General features: G+C 41.7%; 2 protein-coding genes and 1 pseudogene across 2 annotated transcripts; 2 read left to right on the top strand and 1 right to left on the bottom strand.

Annotated features, from left to right (window-relative positions):
• Positions 1 to 758: 758 nt before the first annotated feature.
• LOC126695839 (putative BPI/LBP family protein At1g04970) lies at positions 759 to 3,905 on the bottom strand (annotated as a pseudogene).
• Positions 3,906 to 7,645: 3,740 nt separating this feature from the next.
• Positions 7,646 to 8,623, top strand: LOC126695838 (uncharacterized). The gene has a single exon (XM_050392643.1). It carries the CDS (start codon positions 7,646 to 7,648, stop codon positions 8,621 to 8,623), a length of 978 nt encoding a protein of 325 aa, XP_050248600.1.
• A 1,182-nt stretch (positions 8,624 to 9,805) lies between these two features.
• On the top strand, positions 9,806 to 10,963 carry LOC126695837 (uncharacterized). The gene has a single exon (XM_050392642.1). The coding sequence runs from the start codon at positions 9,806 to 9,808 to the stop codon at positions 10,961 to 10,963; it is 1,158 nt and encodes a 385-aa protein (XP_050248599.1).
• Positions 10,964 to 22,534: the final 11,571 nt, after the last annotated feature.

Below are 22,534 nucleotides of genomic sequence, written 5' to 3'. Positions count from 1 at the left end.
AACCAACTCCCTCCTAGGCTGCTAGCCTGCTAGCTACAAACTGGTAATAGTCTACTACATTTGATTTTCCACCTGCACTAACAAATTTGATTGATGATTGTAGGTACCTAATCTCAATTTAACAAATTTGATTGATGTTGTAGGATTCAAAAAAAAAGTATGACCAAGTTTTTTTTTTTCCTAGCTCCTTGTAATTGCATTATAGATTTAAATTGCCTTGATTAAGGTTGAGTTTTTAAAGTGCATTTCATGAGATAACAGGTCCACTTTGAAGCATGTAATGTAACATAAGTGGAGTCACTTCAAGAAATTTTGTTCTATTGCAACTTTCTTCCACTACTAAGTGCTTACTTTTTTTGACGCTAGATAAGGATTTGAAAGCTTTTCACTTGTCCAAAAAGATAAAATGAAAATTATTTATAGATCTTTTGGTGAGACAAGTAATATAATATTAGACATGAGAACAACTTTTCATTTTCAGACTTAGTTACTTTAAAAATAAAAATATGACTAGAAGTTTGTAACTTAGTTGACATTTCTTGATATTTTTAATAAAAATATTCAGAATTCAAATCAATTATAACTTTCAAATTATCACAAATAATAAAAATAAAAATATGAATCTGTAAAGATTATGGCCAATATTTGAATAAATAGCCCAAACTCAAAAGGTAAACAAATTAACCCCTACACACGCATTGGACTAATTGTCCAACAAAAGCCCAAACCCAATTCTCGGCCCCTTAGTTTTCCTTGTCTTACTGAGGGCTCGAAGCGTCACCACTTGAGGCTCCATTGGGAGCTTGAGTTTTCACCACACTATTTAATACCCATTAGAGCATTAGCATCTAATTTCCAAAAAATATCTCATTTTACCATCTTAAAAGCTACTTTATCTATTATACCAAATCATTTTACAACACACCTAACATTCCAAACTTTATTTTTTTCCTACTTTATTTAAATATTCTTTTTTATACTCTCTCTCTCTCTCTCTCTCTCTCTCTCTCTCTCTCTCTCTCTCTCTCTCTCTCTCTCTCTCTCTCTCAACCAGCTGGCCAATCAACCATCATCGATCAACGAACACAAAAATTTACCCAGAAACACACACACACACACACACAAACCAACCAAACCAAAAATCAAGCCCCAAACTCACACAACAACCACAACCCACAACAAAAATCAACAAACATACACACAACCAAACCCAAAAATTGCCACCACGCCGCCAGCGCACAACCCATAACCCACGTGGATTTTTTTTTCCACATCAGATTGCCACCACATGCAATTTGGTTCTAAGATGGAACTCGAGTCTCTAAGACTCAAGATACTAGTTTGCTGAATAATTTTGCAAACATAACAAAGCTAAATACAAAAAAAAAAAAAAAAAAAAAAAAAAAAAAAAAAAAATCGAGCCTGAACCAAAAAATAGCACAGTACTCCTTGTACAGTTGAGGAATAATATATCTCCATCCAGCATTGTTGAAAATTGACTTATCCGGTATTTTTTTTTTCAACAATCCAGTGCATATAATCTGCCCGACCACAAAAAGAAGCATTAGTTTAGGTGTCCAATTTCAATTGCATTAAAGAAAATACAAGGTTCCAATTCAGATATGCCCAATGTGAGTTAGTCAGGCAACATTTTCAATCCAGCATAAGACATACTGAAAAAAAGCTAGAAGCCAGTCTAAGTAACATGTCCAATCTTGAAAATGCAAAAAAATATGGCTTGATATTTTCAAAATACGATATTGGCACTATTACAAAAGCAAAATTAAGAGATCCTTTCAAATATACTTAGAACAATAAAGTAGAAAAAAAAAAAATTTAATTGACAGAGAAAGAACATACATCAAAGTAAATTATGATACAGAATTAAAAACAGTTTCTTGTAATGAGATCTGAATCATCTTAGCTGGACTGCTGCAGGAAGCAGAACCCCTAGTTATAGTTTGAAACTACTAATGCAACCTTTGTTGCGCCTGTGACTAGACCATTAATCTCAAATTCAATTGAAGAATTACACAACACAGGATTGTCCACAAAAGTTACATTTAAAACAGCAATGCCGTATACTGGGACTTGATTAGAAAATGATTGCAATAAGGAGTCAAGCTTTATTATCCCTTCCCTGATTTTCTTGGAAAAGCATCTTCAACTGCAGATGCTATTCTCCCTTCAAAAGCATCCAATACCCTGGAGTAAAAGTAAAAGAATTAAGTGAATAAGTATTTAATGTTTTCAATTAATAAGACACATCAGACCATGGAATGCAGACTCAGACAGTAAGAATAATAAAATTAAATCATCAACAATTAAAAGCCGAAGTGCATTACCAATTAACTGATCTGTTTTGAAGTTGGTATGATTGAAGTGGGATAGGATCTCTATTTCTATGACATGTTTATCTTGAGGTTCTTTCAAGCAATTTGCAGTAAATTGTAGATAAATTGCTGAACTCTAAATGTCTCCGTATGAAACACTAGGAAGTGTTAGCTGAGTTACAATGCTTTGGGCAAAAGCCCTTATGTCAAGCTTGGATAAAACAGACTGCATGTACTACAAGGCTATGACAAAGGCAAACCAGTAGAATTTAGCAATTTATCTACCATTTACTGCAATTACAGCAGAAGTTAAATAAAAAGCCTGGCTGTATACCTGAACAGATGCAGCCCCATCATCTGTAACTGCAACTAGAACCAATCAAGTAATTTGAAAATTCTGCAATCTCATGCTCAAATTTGTTGCGACTCCCGAAGCCCTAAAACAATACCCGTCTCTCCAGAATCAACATATGAAGAAGCAATATCAACATAATAAACTGTAATATTTGAAAGAAAAGTATTGACTTCCCACCAAATGGGATTTTTACTAACTTCTCAATATCAAGCAGTTGAAGGGGAATAATAAAGGAAACAACCTTGTCTATGAGCACATCCTCGGCAAAATCAAGACCCTTTTTATATGTATACAGAAATTAAGCCTTCCTCATTGAATTTAATTTGGGTACTAGTAGGAGTGAATACAAATCATAAAACTATGGTTTTTCTTTATTAATTTTTGAGTTACAGTTGGCATGGAACTTGTATAAGATATTGTGGCTGTCTGCTATTGCTAACAACAAGAACCACGCATCTCGGTATTTACCTTGTATTGTAGAGCAACATATGTTACAAAACAAGACTATAAGATCTGTCATCTTATGGGGAGCTTCTATTTTAACTTGTCAAAGACAAGCATCGATGATGCACAATATTTACATCTTGTTACAAGCAATTCCCCAAACATTAACTACATGAAAACACAAACTTATATAATATATTTCAAACTTGCTAAACTTAATTAGAAATGAAACTACAACATGCTCATGCATTGTGTGTTGTCACCTATTTGTACAAATGAGAAATGAAAAATTCAACCACACGGGAAATTGTTTACACAGAAGGAGTTGTTGGACATGGTGGAACCGGAATTTCAATTATACCTTCTAACATGAAGACAACACTCTTCATAGAGGGACGAAGAGCTGGTTCGTCTTGAATGCATCACAGTCCCACCTTAACCATTTTCTCCAAGCTCATCTTATCTACTTCTTCACCAATCACAAGCTTATTTAACTGTCTAGCAGCAAAGCACTTATGGACCCAGGAAGAAAGGACAATCTCCTCTGCTGTGGACGTGTTAACATCTATATTCTTTCTGCAGCATACAATTTCTAAGAGCACTATTCCATAACTGTAAACATCTGCCTTTACCGATATAGGAATGTTCTTATGCCATTCTGGTGCCACATACCCTCTTGTCCCTCTAGCCCCTGTGAAGGTCCTTGTTTGATCTGGCATTAAGAACTTCGATAGCCCAAATTCGGAGATTTTAGCAGTCCAACAATCATCCATCAAATGTTCTGAGGTTTTATATCACAACTAGTCACAAACCCGCGCGTTGCGCGTGATAATTATTTTTATGGTGGTTTTATTAAATTTTTTTTTTACAATTTAAACTAATCTAATAATGAGTAATGTATTTCGTAATTATATTTTTATTTATTATAGGAACAATCATAAATGTAATATAGGAACAATCTAAAACACCAAAAAAACGTAAACTAAAAAAATTTAATAAAACTTAACAATGATTAATTGTACCAATATTAGGATAAAATTTTGTTTTTGATAATCTATTAAGGTTATTTTTTCTATAGAAATCATAATTTCGACCACCCAAAACATATTATCAAATAAAAAATCATTAGCAAAATCTAAGAATTAAATTTCTATACATGCATTGTTATAAAATAATAATAATTAAAATAAAATGGCAAAAGTTAAAATTTGTCACCTATCCGATTATTTTCGTTTGGCTAACCTTTACTTTTCTTTAAGTGAATGGCATTATTGAGTACTTCTAATACAACTATTAAGAATACTTTATCCACCACAAAAGATTAGAAAATAAACAAAAATTAATAAAGTCTCATAGTTTAACATCTAAATTGAGCACTATAAAAAATTATGCTATGTAACAGAATAAATACCAAATTATCCAAATCATGCTATGTAATAGAATAATATTATATTTTTATATACTATGTTTAATTCTTTAGATCGCAATAGGATAACATTTAACAATCAAAGAGAATAAAAAATAAAAATAAAACAACAACAACAATTTAAAAAACAAAACTAAATTTAACTCAAAATAGAGTTTTAAAGAATATAAAAAATTATCAACCTAAAATAGAGATGCAAGAAAAAAAAAATCCACCAAAAAATTTAGAGAGAGAGAGAGAGAGAGAGAGAGAGAAAGAGAGAACCATTTTTTTTGTGAGGGAAAACTATGCATAGAATAGAAGAGATAGTGACAAATTTATAGTAAGAGGGTGTGAATAAGAAGAGAGAAAAATAAAGGAAGATGAAGGGAAAAAGGAAGAATGATATTAATGTAGAGGGTAGTGGGGAGGTGAAAATGTAAGGGAAGGAGAAAGATTGAAGAAGTAGTGGGGAAATGAAATGGTAAAAGAGAGAGAAAGGTTAGAGAAGTGTAAATATTAAAAAATAAATGTAAAAAAAAAAAAAAAAAAAAAAAAAAAAAAAAACCTAAAGCTTGAAAGGCTTCAACATTTTTTTTTTTCCTCCTCCTCCTTTAAGCTGAAAAGGCTCACACAAAACCCTAAAACTGAACTGAAAAGATTTTGGGTTGGGCTTGATAGTAGAACTAAATAAATAAGAGGTGGGTTGGATTAATTATACAGATTTATTATAGGGTGATAGTAGAAGTAAATAAATAAGTAGTAAGCTGAATTTATTATAGGATGATAGTGGAAGTAAATAAATCGGTAGTGGGCTGCATTTATAGGGCTGAAAATTGTAAAAACCATTTTAAAATTGTAGGACAAATTATATTTAAAAAAAAAAATGACGTGGCAGCTGATGTGGTGCAACGTGAGAGCAGCAGCATTAAACGCTACGTTTCAGCTTTTAGTAATACTAGTAGCAGACTCGCGCATTGCGCGAGACAATTATTTTTTAGGGTGATCTTATTATATATATTTGGGGTAATAAGTAATAACACTCTCCCATTCTGTTTATATTAATAACAAAATATTTTAAATTTAATTAAGAATCTATTTATAAATGTTTAACCATGGTTAGTAAAGACACTACTCATAACTTTAGAATTAAATTATAAATTCATAAAATACCAAAACATTTGAAATGACAAATCTCTCCATAACTGATTGGGAAAAGAAAAGGGGGGAAAAAAAGTAAAAGACATTACATAATATTTTGAAATACACTTTAATTTAAAATTTTAAAGTAAGAGAATTTAATTTTAAAATTAAGGATAATTTTGGAACCTATCTTAAGCACAAGCAGGTTAGTACACAGTATTTTAATATTAATATAACAAAGTTTGGTCAAACAAATGTAAAGGATGAAAATATTTTTTTCCTTTCAAGTTTGGGGTAGAGTGTCATTTTCTCAAATCTTAAGGAAGGGGAATGTAATTACCCCTGTAGGGGCAAAGGCCCAAGATCATATAATGGGCCTTGGATCCCGTATGGGAAGTTCAACCACGTCCGAGGAGAATGCGTGGGTACCAAAAGGACTCCAGGCCCAATTCTTGTGGGCCTAAAAATGTTTAAAAGGCGGTTCGAGGAGATATGTCTCCTCGAACGTACCAAATATGGCGCAAACATGCACTCTGCCTGCTAGAAGGATCCACCCTAACGAGCATTAATAACAAGGATGAGTCCCACAAGCCCGTAAGAAGGAAGAAAGCGTAAGATGCCAAGGGTGAGGGTAAGGCTGCAGCTGCCACATTAAATGCATGGCAGCTACTTTTCTGGCCGCATTAATGTGGAGAGAACTTGTGAACAGTGTTGCCTTGGCCACCACAACTCACAGAAAGACGGGGGGAATGTCCGATAGGACAGACACTCAAGTGAAGGTCCAGGTGATTAGCAAGTGTAAGGCCCCGATGACTTCAAGAGAGCTATATAAGAGAGGGGAGTCCCCATGAAGAAAGAGGAGGGGGAACAGAAATACAGTGTGAGAACCATAACCTTTGAGTGGGAACCGATATACATCCCCCATGTCTCCTCGGACTGAATATCTAATGGACATGAAGGGGATTTTCTTACTTTCGATTGTTGCAAGGCCCTATCTTAGCTAGAATACACTTTGTTAAGGCCTAGTTCTGTAGCCCATTCTCTATAAATTCATTGTTTCGGGCTCCTTGGGCCAGAACCCCATACCTATTGGGCCTGGGCCCAGAATTGTGACCCTACAATTGGCGCCCACCGTGGGGAGAACTTGTGCCTCAGCAAGTGAGACCGTTAGAGATGGAAGGATTAGGTTCGCGCCAAACGGGACACGCAGACTCCCAACGGCAGGACAACTTTCTGAACCTCGAACGGGAAAGAGATCAAGACAAGCGATGAGAGGGTAGCGTAAATGCCTCCCACACGAGCAGAAGTCGCTCGAAAAGGAAAGGTCGTGCATCCCAAAAGCGGAACGATAATAGGGCTCTACAGCAGGAAATCGACGACTTGAAGAAGAAGTTGCGCTGAGCGCAGCGAAGGCGTCCTTCCTCCAGTCCAGACACCAACGATGACGAGGACAATGAGTACAGGCGAAGATCGAGAACCCCGCCAAGTGAAACCTTCTCCTATGAGGAAGAGCAACCTCGCAAACGTGGCCACAAAAGTCCGTCTTACAAGGGCCTAGCAAACGATGCCATGAGTAAGGCCCTTGACCGTATCTCTTAGTCACCCTTCACGCGCAGGATAGAGGGGGCTGAGCTTCCTTGGCGGTTTCACCAGCCCACTTTCGCCATCTATAATGGTCGGACGGACCCCGTAGAGCACGTAAGCCAGTTTAACCAGAGGATGGCCGTCCATTCCAGAGACGAGGCGTTGATGTGCAAAGTGTTTCCGTCCAGTTTGGGACCCAAGGCGATGAGATGGTTCGACAGCCTCAAGCCAAACTCCATAAATTCTTTTAAGTAGCTAACTCAGGCTTTCGGTTCTCACTTCATAACGAGTAGCAGGGTTCCTCGGCCTTTAGATTCCCTCCTGTCCTTGTCCATGCGAGAAGGAGAGACCCTGAAAGCCTACTCGGATAGGTATTGGGAGATGTACAACGAGATAGAGGGAAACTACGATGACGTCGCCATCAGCACATTCAAGAGAGGCCTGTCGACAGAGCATGGTTTGAGGAAGTCCCTGACTAGGAAACCGGTCACCAGCGTGCGCCAACTCATGGACCGAATCGACAAGTACAAGAGAGTCGAGGAGGACCAACAGATGGGAAAGGGCAAAGCAAAGGTTGTCCCTCAGGAGAGGAGGGACTTCAAGTCGGACCAATTCAATAGCAGTAACCGGCCGAGTAGGGATTACTCGGAGAAGTCTGGATCCACCGGGGTACAGGCAGTCCATGCTGTGTTCCAAGAGCCACTGCATAAGATCTTAGAGAGAGTTAAGAATGAATCGTTCTTTCAATGGCCAAGTAAAATGGCAGGCGAGCCTGCAAAACGTAACCAGAACCTATATTGCGAATACCACCAAGAACCGGGCCACACCACCATTGACTGCAGAAACCTGAAAAACCACTTGGACCGGTTGGTTCGAGAGGGAAAGCTGAGGCACCTCTTGTATCATCTTGTTGGACGACAAGAGCAGACGAGCGTCGAGGTAAAGCAAGGCACCCTGAGACCACCCATGGGCACGATAAATGTCATTCTTGCTGCTCTAGGAAGAACCGGCTCTCATCCTTTAAGAGTGATGTTAGTGGCCCGACCCCCCACTGGAATTGACGACCGGGAGTTTAAAAGGGCTAAAGGGATGGCCTCGCCCATACTCGGATTCTCGGATGAGGATAAAGTTGGAACCATCCAGCCCCACGACGATGCTCTAGTCGTCACACTCAGGATTGGAGGATATGACGTGAAGAGGGTGCTAGTTGATCAGGGCAGTGCAGTGCAGGTAATGTACCTCGACTTGTACAAGGGGCTGAAGCTGAGACCAGAAGACCTGACAGCATATGACTCCCCTTTAGTGAGTTTCGAAGGAAAAACTGTTACTCCGGAAGGCCAGATTAGGCTGCCCATTTAAATAGGCTCGGACGTAGTGGAGGTGGACTTCATAGTGGTAGACGCATATTCGCCTTATACCGCCATTGTAGCTAGACCGTGGCTTCATGCCCTAGGAGCGGTATTGTCAACCTTACACCAAAAAGTGAAGTTCCCGTCGGAGGGTCGGGTTAAAGAAGTGATGGGGGATCAAGCCATGGCCCGACAATGCATGGTGTCCGCTATCTCATGAAGACCAAGTGCCGAGCCCTCCACCTCTGCCGAGAAGGACTTATAGCAATTAATGACCCCAGCCCTGGCCCCGGGTGGTGGGGAACTCGCCGAAGAGGCAAGTTGCGAGGATTTGGAAAGAGTTCTTGTAGGCTTCGATCCGGAAAGATTTTTTCAGGTTGGCTCAGAACTGCCGCCCCAAGAGAAGGAAAAGCTGATTGATTTTCTCAGAGAGAATGTGGACGTGTTTGCATGGGACCCCTACGAGGCTCCGGGGATCGATCCGAATTTCATTTGCCACCATCTTAACGTTAATCCGGCCGTGATTCCTAAGAAACAACCTCCTCGGCGACCGTCTAAAGAACATGCAGATGCGGTAAGGGAGGAGGTGATGAAATTAAAGAAAGCAGGGGCTATCAAAGAAGTTTTTTACCCCGAGTGGCTGGCCAATACAGTTGTGGTGAAGAAGAAGAGTGGGAAATGGAGAGTCTGCGTGGACTTCACAGACCTGAATAAGGCCTACCCGAAGGATCCTTTCCCTATGCCTCAGATAGATCGATTGGTGGATTCGACCGTGGGACACCCTCGAATGATCTTCTTAGATGCCTTTCAAGGATACCACCAAATACCCCTGGCTGCCGACGACCAAGAAAAAACGGCTTTTGTCACCCCCGTCGGAAACTACCACTATAAGGTAATGTCCTTTGGATTGAAGAATGCCGGGTCGACCTACCAAAGGATGATGACCAGGATGTTTGAACTACAAATGGGCAAGAGCATCGAAGTCTATATAGACGACATGGTGGTGAAGAGCAAGTTGGTGTCTGATCACGTGAGAGACCTCGGCGATATCTTTGAAATTCTGAGAAAATACAGGCTGCGCCTGTATGCGTCCAAATGTTCGTTCGGGGTTGGATCAGGGAAATTTTTGGGTTATATGGTGACTCATAGAGGTATCTAAGTCAGCCCTGACCAGATTAGAGCTATTAACAACATGCAGCCTCCTCGGAACCCCAAAGAAGTCCAAAAGCTCACCAGCATGATCACCGCCTTGAACCATTTTATCTCTCGCTCGGCGGACAGGTGTAAACCTTTCTTCCTCTTATTAAACAAGTGGAAAGGGTTCGAGTGGATTGAAGAATGCGCCTTAGCCTTCCAGCAGCTTAAGGAGTATCTGTCTCGGCCGCCAATCATGTCCAGTCCTGAAGCCGACGAGGTTCTATTCGCCTACATTGCTGTGGCCCCTCACGCAGTGAGCCTAGTGCTGATCCGGGAGGACAATGGCACACAACGGCTTGTCTACTACGTGAGAAAGTCGTTGCATGAAGCAGAAATCCGTTACCTCCCCCTGGAAAAAGTCGTCTTGGCAATCGTACAAGCCATGCGAAAGCTTCCCCACTATTTCCAGGCACACACCATTGTTGTATTAACCCAACTCCTGCTTAGATCAATACTCCGGAGTACCGATTACATAGGAAGAATAGCTAAGTGGGGGACCATTCTTGGCGCCTTCGACATTAGATACATGCCCCGCACCGCTGTAAAGGGCCAAGTCCTCGCAGATCTGGTAGCTGAGTTTGCCGAGCCCTCACCAGAAGAAAGGGGAGGAGCACTGAGCACAGACGAAAAACTGGTCGGCACAGTCTCTCAGCAAGAGCCCATTTGTTGGAAAGCATACGTTGACGGCACGGCCAATCAAAGAGACTCTGGGGTGGAGCTCGTCCTGATTTCTCCCGAGGGGAATACCATCGAAAAATCGCTAAGACTGGGCTTCTCAGCCACGAATAATGAGGTAGAATATGAGGCACTGTTGGAAGGAATGTCTATGGTCGAGAAACTGGGTGGGAAATCCATAAACATGTTCTCAGACTTAAGACTTGTTGTAGGACAAGTAAATGGGGAATTAGAGGCACGGGATGAAAGAATGCAAGAATACCTAGTCCAAGCCAAGCGCTTGCGGGCGCGTTTTAACTTTTTCAGCCTAATGCATGTATCCAGGAGCAGAAACACCCATGCTGATTCTCTCGCCACGCTAGCCACCTTCTCGGTGCAATGCCTACCTCAAGTTATACTCGTGGAAGATCTCCACAGGCCCTCGATGGTGAAAATCGGGTCGATGCGTGTTCACAGTGTCAGGCCAGGGCCTAGCTGAATGGACCCTATAGTACTGTTTTTAAAGGAGGATGTCTTACCCGAAGAGAAGAGCGAGGCCGACAAGATTAGAAGAAAGGCAACTCGATTCTGGCTGTCCGAAGATTTGAAACTATATAAGCGCTCATTTTCAGGATTGTACTTGCTATGCGTACACCTAGATGCCACGGAGCTTATCCTGGAGGAGTTGCACGAGGGGATTTGTGGGAGCCATACAGGGGGGAGATCCTTATCCCATAGGGCCATAACCCAAGGTTATTGGTGGCTGAGTATGTAGAAAGAGGCGCACGAATACGTGAAGAAGTGCGACCAATGTCAAAGGTTCGCCCCAAACATACATTAACCAGGTGGGACCCTCAACCCGCTGTCCAGTCCTTGGCCATTTGCGCAGTGGGGCCTGGATATCCTAGGACCATTTCCTAAAGCAGTGGGGAACAAAAGGTTCCTTCTCGTCGGCACTGATTATTTCACAAAATGGGTCGAAGCTGAGCCACTGGCAAACATTAGAGACGTAGATGCTAAGAAATTTATTTGGAAGAACATTGTCAAGAGGTTCGGAGTCCCTCACACCCTAATCTCGGACAACAGTCTCCAGTTTGATAGTAAATCTTTCAGAAGGTATTGCAGCAAGCTGGGAATTGTGAACAGATACTCCACCCCAGCTTATCCCCAGGGGAATGGGCAGGCCGAGGCTGTCAACAAAGTCATAGTAAATGGGCTGAAGAAGAGGTTAGATGATGCGAAAGGAAGATGGGTAGAAGAATTGCCCCATGTTCTGTGGACGTACCGCACCACGCCACGTAGATCCACAGGGGAGACCCCCTTCTTAATGACCTATGGGGCTGAGGCCGTCATCCATCTAGAGACAAATTTCCCAACACTGAAGACCAGCACATTCTGTCCAAATGTTAACAACGGGCTGCTGGAAAAAAGCTTAGACCTCATCGAGGAAAGAAGGGAGAGAGCAATGGTCCAACTCGCCTACTACTAGCATAAGCTCAAGCAAGGTTATGATGCAAAGGTGAAGTTAAGACCCCTAGCACCTGGGGATCTGGTATTAAGGAAAGTTCTGGGCACTGCAAGAAACCCCGCGTGGGGAAAGCTCGGACCAAATTGGGAAGGCCCATATTGTATCACCTCGGTGGCCGGTATAGGGGCCTACTTTTTAGAAGATTTGGATGAACATGTAGTGCCACGTTCTTGGAATGTAAATAACCTGAAAATGTACTATTATTAATGAAAGTTTGTATTCTTGGTGCTGATTACTGTGCATTTTTTATCTAAGTGTTAAACAGAACCCAGGTCCTGCGTGGCTCCTCGGATCACAGGCTAGGAGGAAATTAACCACTACACGGTTTTTATCTAAGTGTTAAACAGAACCCAGGTCCTGCGTGGCTCCTCGGACCACAGGCTAGGGGGAAATTAACCACAGTGCGGTTTGTATCTAAGTGTTAAACAAAACCCAAGTCCTGCGTGGCTCCTCGGACCACAGGCTAGGGGGAAATTAACCACTGCGCGGTTTGTATCTAAGTGTTAAAAAGAACCCAAGTCCTGCGTGGCTCCTCGGACCACAGGCTAGGGGGAAATTAACCACTACGCGGTTTTTATCTAAGTGTTAAACAGAACCCAAGTCCTGCGTGGCTCCTCGGACCACAGGCTAGGGGGAAATTAACCACTATGCGGTTTTTATCTAAATGTTAAATAGAACCCAGGTCCTGTGTGGCTTCTCGGACCACAGGTTAGGGAGAAATCAACCATTACTCGGTTCTTATCTAAGTGCAAAATGGAGCCCAGGTCCTGCTTAATACCTCAGACCACAGGCCTTGGAAAAATTGGTCACTATCCTCATATTCATACATAGCCGTACTTCTTAAACTACAAGTAATGGGTTATCCTCGGAAGTCTAGTAACACGGTTAAAATTCGTTCATAATGAAGACAGAAATAGAAGCAAAAAAAAAAAAAAAAAATGAAGTCCAAAAAAGGGAAATTATATTATTCATTAAGCTCTGAGACACGCCATCTTACAAACACTAATAAAGACTAAGGAAATGAAAAACAAAACAAAACAATTACAAGAGAAGTCCTACACTATTGCCCTAAGCTTTTTGTAAGGTCTTCGGCTGCGGGGTGGTTATCTCCTGTTGTAGGTTTGGGTTTGGCTTCTTTGGCTTGTGCGACCACGTCCCTTATAGTGAGAGCGTCCTAAGGCGACGTGTCCTTGGGTGATGGCTGCATCTCCTCGTTCCCACCTTTCCCTTCAAGTATGGTAGGGTCGAGGACAATGTTCGGAGCGGAAGGGGACTCCTGAGGGGGATCAGAACTAGGAATCTCGCGAATATCCTCAGGGAAGAAGATATTCTCGATCCTCCTAAGGTCGGAGTCCGCAGGAACCGCTGCCCTGTCCAAGGCTACTCCCCAGGACTCGGTGACATAGTCCCTGCAAACCACGACCACCTCCTCAGTCAGCCTGGCTTCAGTATCCATCACACCGCGCTCGTAGGAGGCTGCCACCGTAGCCTCAGCCGCCTCCCTGGCCAAACGAGTTGCCTCCTTTGCCTGCAGCAGTTGAGCCTTGAGGTCCGAGACCATTTGCCTCTTAGTCGCAAGGTTTATCTCTGCTGTATGAAGTTGCTGGCGCATCTCCTCGGCCTGCTTCATTGTGGTCTTCAACCCCGCCTCGGCACTGGCCTGGGCCTTGAGTGCCTCTTTGACCTCCTTGTTCAAGCGGTCTTTATCTAGTATGAGAGCACCCGCAGCCTTCTCCGCGGCGAGACGGGCCTGAACCTCAGCGTTTAGCTCTTCCCGAGAGTGCTTCGCCCACTCCTTAGTGACGAAGACCTGTTGAGTGACCTGCATAGAAATAAAGGAGAAATCATTAAGACAAGAACGACAGATAGATGAGTAGGGAATAAGGAGTCCAAACAGGCGAGGATCCTCATTTTACCATAGCGAGATCTCTCTTCAACGACATGAAGAGGTCAGGCTTCCTGGTGGCTTGGAGCCCTTCCATATCATGAGGTAGGAGGAGGGGCTGCTGTAGGGCCTCGGCAAGGTAGGATGCTTGCCCCCGCTGAGACTCCCAAAGAGTCGCATCCCATGGAATAGGGACGCCATCCAACTCCAGGCGAGGGGACCAAGTACGTTGCTCCCTTCTAATGGCCACTTCCTCTCGGTTGTCAATGGACTTCGTCCTTTTGTCCTTTGGCTCTTTTCCTTTCTTCTGTTGTTTGGCCTTCTGAGGGCCGACCTCACCTTCCTCTAATTCTTCCACCGACCTCTTTCGCCTCAAGTTGGGAATTGGTTGTAACGTGGGGTCAGTAGAAGAAGGAGGAGGAGGAGGAGGTATTTTAGCTGGAACTTGCTCTTTAGGGGCATCCTTGAAGGACTGCCCCTTGTTCCTATTGGACATAAGCCCCCTCAGCCCAGACCTCGGTTTCAAATCCATGTCCTCCTCTTCGATTTCCTGGCTCGTGTCAATCTCAGCAATCACCAGGCCAGTAGGGTCGGCCGCCGAGAGTCGGTCAAGATCCGAGCCGGAATCTGAAAGCTCTACAGGCCTAGTTGATACCTCTCCTTCCTCAGCTAAATGAAATTGGTTGATTTCAGCCTCAAGAGATGAATGCGAGGAATCAACTCCCTCCCCCGGGATGGTTACCTCTTGGAGAACGCGCTGAACGGGTAGTTGGACTGGTGGTAGGTCCCTCTGAGCAAGGAAGCCTAGCACAGAGACGTCAATACGGGCTAATCGGGGACTTCCAACCCTTATTGCTTGACCCACGTCCACAAAAGCGTGAGAGAGGGGCTTGTAATCCAAGATAAGGGGAGCGGCACGCAGTTGCCCGTCCTCGCTGACAAAGATCTCGGACCTTAGAAGATAGTTGAGGGCTTGGACGTTGACCAAACTTAACCTCGGAGCTGTCTGATTCTTATCTGCAAAATACCCAAAGGAAGAGTTAGATCAGTCCGAGGAGGCGAACAGTCAAAACTGAAACCAAAATAAGTAAAGGGAAAGCTCAAAACTAAGATCCCCGCCGAGGGATCTGACCCTACAGTGCCCCCCCTGGTGTTCCCGCCCTAACTGGGCAGTGAAGACCGTCGTGCCATGCTCCGGAGATGATCAAATGGTCGTCCTTCAAGCCTTTGTTGGACTTGGGAAGGCAGGATATCAGCCTCACCTCGTCGGACTTGGATTGTAGGTAATACGACTCATTGAGGCAATGTTATTCGTACAAGTGAACTACATCGTGCCATGAGAGGCTGAGGTTCATCTATTCGTTCAGAGCGTCTACGCACCCTAGGATCCGGAACATGTTCGCGGCGTACTGATGGGGGGCTAGCCTATGACTGCGCAAATAATCCCTAGTTATCCTCTCCAAGGGGATCGTCATTCCTCCTTCTATGAAAGCTATCATTGGAATGGCGACCTGCTCCATCTTTCTCTTGGTTAAGATCTGGTCCGAGGAGCAATACTCTAGACCTACTCCAAGCGGGATATGGTATTTAGCCCTGAAACCTTCCATACCGGCCGGAGAATCTACCAGTTTCTCAAACTTACCCATCCTACTAACCCTAGGTACTACGAAAAAGGTTTGCTTAGGAAAGGAAGTCGGGAAAGACAACAGAGAGGAAAGGTTAAGGAATACGGGAAATGAATACTTACGGGAACGAAGATCTTAGACCTCTCGAGCTTGCGAAGAACTCGCCAAAAATCCTCACAGGAGTGGCTATGGAGTTTCGAATGTTTTGCAAAGGGAAGTGCGGGAATGCTCAGGGATGTTTGGATGCTTTTTCTAAAAAGAGGAAGTAATTCCCCTCAGAAGCCTTATATAGCAAGGAGAAACTGAACGGGATTACTCCCGCCCAAAGAATTGGGGAAATATCAACCGTTGATCAAACGCCCCACCGTTGGATGCGGGGGACATAAAGCCGCCTGGCGCAATTAATAGCGCCTCATGGGTTACGAAACACCAGTAGCAATAATGAGGCACGTGAGGCTGTATTTCCACACTTGCGAGTCGAGAAATTATAATGAGTTATCCCATAAGTATCAAAATCCCACATTTTCTCCTCGGATAAGAGGGAAAATCCAGAATTTTGAGGGGCTATTGTAGGGGCAAAGGTCCAAGATCATACAATGGGCCTTGGATCCTGTATGGGAAGTTCAACCACGTCCGAGGAGAATGCGTGGGTACCAAAAGGACTTCAGGCCCAATTCTTGTGGGCCTAAAAATGTTTAAAAGGCGGTCCGAGGAGATATGTCTCCTTGGACGTACCAAATATGGCTCAAACATGCACTCTGCCTACTAGAAGGATCCACCCCAACGAGCATTAATAACAAGGATGAGTCCCACAAGCCCGTAAGAAGGAAGAAAGCGTAGGATGCCAAGGGTGAGGGTAAGGCTGCAGCTGCCACATTAAATGCATGGCAGCTACTTTTCTGGCCGCATTAATGTGGAGAGGACTTGTGAACAGTGTTGCCTTGGCCACCACAACTCACAGAAAGACGGGGGGGGGGGATGTCCGATGGGACAGACACTCAAGTGAAGGTCCAGGTGATCAACAAGTGTAAGACCCTGATGACTTCAAGAGGGCTATATAAGAGAAGGGAGTCCCCATGAAGAAAGAGGAGGGGGAACAGAAATACAGTGTGAGAACCATAGCCTTTGAGCAGGAATCGATATACATCTCCCACGTCTCCTCGGACTGAATATCTAATGGACATGAAGGGGATTTTCTTACTTTCGATTGTTGCATGGCCCTATCTTAGCTAGAATACACTTTGTTAAGGCCTAGTTCTGTAGCCCACTCTCTATAAATTCATTGTTTCGGGCTCCTTGGGCCAGAACCCCATACCTGTTGGGCCTGGGCCCAGAATTGTGACCTTACAACCCCTATATTATTATTATTGTTGTTGTTGTTGTTGTTGTTAATATAACATTTTTCATTTTCTTTTAAGTTAATAAAAACCTTACATATACCTTTTCATTTATTTATAGAATATACATTTTTTTTAACCTTTACATATCTTTTTTTTAAATATGAATCTTTACATATACCTTAAGTAAACTCTATATATTCCACTTCTTTAAATGTGTAAAATCATAGACTACTACTTCATAATGATAGTAGCTAATTAGTTTTATCACATTTTTTTCATAATTTCATTTATAACGTTTTATTATTATTATCATATATTTACTGGCTAATCATTTTCATAACAGAGGTGTTAAATGAGATATACCATCGTTTGTTAGATTTTTAAATGTAATTGTGTATGAAGATTATATATATATATATATATATATATATATATATATAAAGTTAAATGAAATGTCAAAAAGGGATTTTAAAATTTTCTAACTTTATTTCTTATGTAATTTCTATTATTACATGAGAACATCTCCTTTTAGTTATGAATTAGAGTTTAATTAGTTTTAAGTTTATATATATTGCTATGATTGTGTTTAATTATTGATTATTGATTCAATTTTTTAAGTGAATGTAACAGTTGATTTTACTGCACTGTAAAGTTTTTAATGTTCTCCATATTGGTTATATTTATTTTTTATTTTTACTTCTCCTTACAACCTCTTTGTTTTCCAATTAATAGTTACTAATGTTCTCTCTCTCTCTCTCTCTCTCTCTCTCTCCATAGGCAACCTACTATTTTCCAAAATTTGATGATGATTTTATTGCATTAAATATGCTTTGTAGCTTTTTTTTTTTTTTTTTTCTTTTTCAAAAAAGGGATTTTAAAATTTTCTAACTTTATTTCTTATGTAATTTCTATTATTACATGAGAACATCTCCTTTTAGTTATGAATTAGAGTTTGATTAGTTTTAAGTTTAAATATATTGCTATGATTGTGTTTAATTATTGATTATTGATTCAAATTTTTAAGTGAATGTAACAGTTGATTTTATTGCACTATAAAATTTTTAATGTTCTCCATATTGGTCATATTTATTTTTTATTTTTACTTCTCCTTACAACCTCTTTGTTTTCCAATTAATAGTTACCAATTGACATTTGATTCTCTCTCTCTCTCTCTCTCTCTCTCTAGGCAACCTACTGTTTTCCAAAATTTGATGATGATTTTATTGCATTAAATATGCATTGTAGCCTTTTTTTTTCATTTAATATAACTATTCTTTATATTATATTTGGTTTGACATCCTTATTATTATTATTTTTTAATTTAGTGTTTCCAAATTGGCATTTATTTTGTATTATATTTTTTCTTTGATGTATTGGGTTTGAGAATGAGTGTGTCTCTAGTACTACTCCACTTTATGAGGACACTTTTATTTATTGAATTTAAGTAAAATTTTAAAATTTTAATTTTTTTAAATAAAAAGGAGAGAAAAATATAAATAATTTAATGATATGGAAGACGTGGGGAGATGAATAGTGATATTAAGGTAGAAGGTAGTGGGGAGATGAAAAGATAAAGGTAAGGAAAAAGCTTGGACAAAGTGTAAATGTAAAAAAAAAAAAAAAAAATGATGTGGAAGGATAATTTTATTGATTTGAATTTAAATAAAATATTCCATGTTTAATTATTAAAAATAAAAAAGAGAGAAAATATAAATAATTTAATGATGTGGAAGATGTGACTGAATTTAAATGTTGAATAACATAAGATGAGAAGAAAAAAAAAGTAAAAATAATATATATATATATATATATATATATATATATAACAATAAATACCAATAAAGAGAACAATTGCACATAAAAGATTTTTTTTTTTTTTTTGACAGGAAAAAGATTTTTGTTTTTTATTATAACTCTAATTAAGATTGATGTTTTTTTTTTAAAAAAAAAAAAAAAAAAATTTCCCATCAGAAAGTCTTTTCTTTCCCTTTTATATTTTTGATTGAATTTTGGTTTGGATTAATACTAAGCTGTTTTTGGAAATAGGAATTTGAATATGCCTACCAGTTTTTTGACTAGTAAATTATTATAAAATCTATTTTTTATTTCTTTAGTTTTATTTTAATTTTGGTTAAGTTAACATTGTAATTTTGTGATGATTTTTTATTATTATGATTGTAAGGACACAAAATCTGTAACGGCCCAGCGACGATGTTGGGCTCGCACACGGAAAGTCCCTCACAATAATATTTGTAGAGAGTGGGCTTGAAAGGCCAGCGTTGGATCACAGGGCGACACTTCGGGCCAGACTGCAGGTGAACCAACATGAGAACGAGCTTTGGGCTGAATGTTCAGGCCCTTCAATCTTGTATCCAGGAGGATTTGGCTCCTCGGATCATGTCCGAGGAGCGATGGTGCTGTCCCCGGCCACCCGTCGGTGGGTTTTTAGGTGGAGTCCGGCGTATATTCTCCCGGCTTTCTCTTTCATCAAATCTTCATCTAGAAGCCAGATGTGAGCCCCTTTTCTTGGTCACATAACATTCTCTTTTATACTAGCCTACGTTCGTTGTCCTTCGTCCACGTGTAGGGTCGATCTTTCCAGGACAGATACCTGTCCCATCAGTCTAATCCCTGAATTGTGGGGGATGATCCATAAAGCCTAAAAATCCGGCTCTGGTAGGTGCGGTGTCACGTCAATGAAGGGTATTAAGGACTATTTCCCTGAGATATTCTCTGATCTTTTAAGTTTGTCTGTATCCCATTTTCGTCAATGGGGTTCTGGATTGTCCGAGGACTGAGAGGTCCTCGGACGCATCTTTGAACCACATCGGGCTCACTATTTTTGGGCTTGGGCCCCGGCCTCCTTTAGTTTGGGGCCTGCGGACTCCCTATTAGCGAGCAAGCCGGTCCCAAAGACCATTGGGCCCCACAATAGCCCCTCAAAACCCTGCTGTCCAACGTCTTGGTTGGAGAGGTGGGTTTTGATAACTCCGAGCCTTAACTGCGGCTCGTTTAATTTGGCCCTTGATCAACGTTGGCGACTCTTCATCTCCACGAGGAATGCGCCGGCCTACGAGCCGTTTTTCTTGGATTTGCGTACGTTGCCATTATGCCGCGTGGTTATCTGCAACGTGTCTTTAATACATTCCCATTTACGAGACCTCCCAGATATAACGGTTACTGATGGTATGTGAGAATGAAACGGCGCGTCATATTCTGGATTTCCCTGGAGATCTGAATGCGTCACATACCCTATCCTTCGTCCCCTATATAAAGAGAGAAGACAGAGGGTGGCCTTTCCATATCAGAATCCCTCATGCCCTTCCCAGAATCCACTTCCTCCATCCGGTTACTCCCTATTCAATAACACTTATCTCATAATAATCCACCATGAACAAATCTTTCTTTTCCCAGAAATACCATGTCCTGATAAAACTTGAGATGGCTCGGTCGGGGCAAGGGTGGCGGAGGCTTAAGATTTGCCTCCCCATTCTTCTAGCCAAAATCCGAAGCAGGGACTCGTCACACCCCATTCTTGGTGTGACTGAGTCGAAAACATCCCTTGTCATCTCCATCTGCTCTCTCATGAGCATACCTAATAAGGCTCCCCTTCTCCCTCTTTTGCTCCTTTTACTTTCTTTTCATTGCTTCCCTCTTCTTCTCCTCCTTCCCGCTCATGTCCTCCATCTTCTTTCTCCCTTGCATTCTTCAGTGACAAGAGCTTGCTGAAGTGCTTCCATGTCTTCCAATTCTTCTTCCTTCTCCTTCATTATTTTTGTATAAGGATCTTCTCCTGATATGAACAGTTCTGAGGCATAGATTTCAGAGAGACTTTGATGACGAGTTCAGAAGACACTTGATGGTTTACTTATTTGTGTTACGGATGTTGTTACTGTTTTAGCAGCTCAAAATTTTTTTTTTGTATAGGCTTGTTTAAGCCCTTCCTTGTATGTTGTAACAGTTTTTCATATTAATAAAAGTTACTGTTACTCTATTTCATATGTCTTGTTTATATATTTTAACAAATGTGAAAGCGCTGTTCGGCACAGTAGTATAGCATTTGAATCAATAATAACTAAGGCCAAAGTAATCGTTCCTAAAAAGATGTCACGATAACTCTAACAAAAATATTATTCAACATGGCAATTCGACCAGTAAGGAATGAGACTTATCTTAAAATTGGCCGTGATGTGTATTAAATGCTTCGATAAGGTGTAAGAAGTAGCTATCCGAGGACGTGTTACCCACCGGATGAATGGCCTCTTTTGGTTGACGATCATTAGGTTGTTCTGCTATTTTCATGATGCGCGAGACTTAACCCTTTCCAGTATTGAAGCCGAGAAATTTCTTCATTCGGGCAGTTGATCTCCCAATGAGCCTGAGTCCGAGGACTTTGTAAAACCTGGGTTTTGTTCTAGATTTATGCGTTTTATCCTATGTACTTAACCTTTTTTCCCTTTAGGCTTGAGTCCGAGACTTGGGTCTTTATCGGTACTAGGTTTTCCCTTTTTAGCTTGAGTCCGAGGACCATGCAAGCCTTAGGTTCTGTCCAAGACCGATGTCTGCCTTAGTACTTGGTTTTCCCTTTTAGCTTGAGTCAGAGGACCATGCAAGCCTTAGGTTCTGTCCAAGACCGATGTCTGCCTTAGTACTTGGTTTTCCCTTTTAGCTTGAGTCCGAGGACCATGCAAGCCTTAGGTTCTGTCCAAGACCGATGTCTGCATTAGTACTTGGTTTCCCCTTTTAGCCTGAGTCCGAGGACCATGCAAGCCTTAGGTTCTGTCCAAGACCGATGTCTGCATTAGTACTTGGTTTCCCCTTTTATTAGGCATTTCACGAGGTGCCGAACAGGGTGTCCCTGGGCCTCCATGCAAAGTGGGCCTGGGCCGCGAATTCAATGGACCCGCAGATTAAGAGATATTTCTGCAACCCCTGGCCATGCAGTACTTCTCTGACGCCCCAAGGATCGAGGCGCGCCTTTACGAGGCTCTTTGAATCTCTTGGCCGCAGTTGACGTTGGAAGTTGAGCCAAGACTACTTTGCCTGTAGTGCTCCTTGGGACGCCGCATGAGTTGACTGCCATCATCTTGTCTTTTCAAATAAATAGGAGGAAGGAAAGGTTGCTTTATATATATACACCCCTCCTTTTGGTTTTCTCTTACATCACGCCTACCATATCCGGAGTCCTCCTTTCTTGGCATAACATGTTGAAAACGAGAGTTGGAAAGAAAGAACTTCCTCCGCCGCAGAAGCGCCGTGTCTTCATGAGGTTTATAACAGTAAGGTATGGGCACAGGAAGCACAAGTTCAGGAGAGTACTCCATCTCCACCGAGAGGGAAAGGAATCTTCCCCTCTTTTAGTCAAAATCCGAAGCAGGTTCTGTCCACGCCAGAGTTTTGGTGCGGCAGAAGAAGGGTTTTTCCCCATCAGCGCCTCTGCTTTGCGGTAGGCGTATATTTAGAGAAAGCCCCATCACCTCCAACTCCCTACACCTTTTCTTCAATGGTGCCAGGCTCAAGTTGGGTTTCTTTGGCTGCCTGAGTTATGGGCATGTAGGAGCGCGGGGGAAGGATAAGGTCTCGGAGCTGTAGCCAACCTCTCCTCCGACATACCTCCTCGGCTTTCTCCAGCTTTCTTGTATTTTTCTTTTTCTTGCTTATGTAGTGAGCTTTGGCGTAGGCTGATTCCAGC

Source organism: Quercus robur, chromosome 8 (assembly GCF_932294415.1).
Source record: "Quercus robur chromosome 8, dhQueRobu3.1, whole genome shotgun sequence".
NCBI classification, from domain to species: Eukaryota; Viridiplantae; Streptophyta; class Magnoliopsida; order Fagales; family Fagaceae; genus Quercus; species Quercus robur.
Note: the sequence above shows the minus strand (reverse complement) of the source record. Positions and strands in the feature narration are given on the sequence as shown.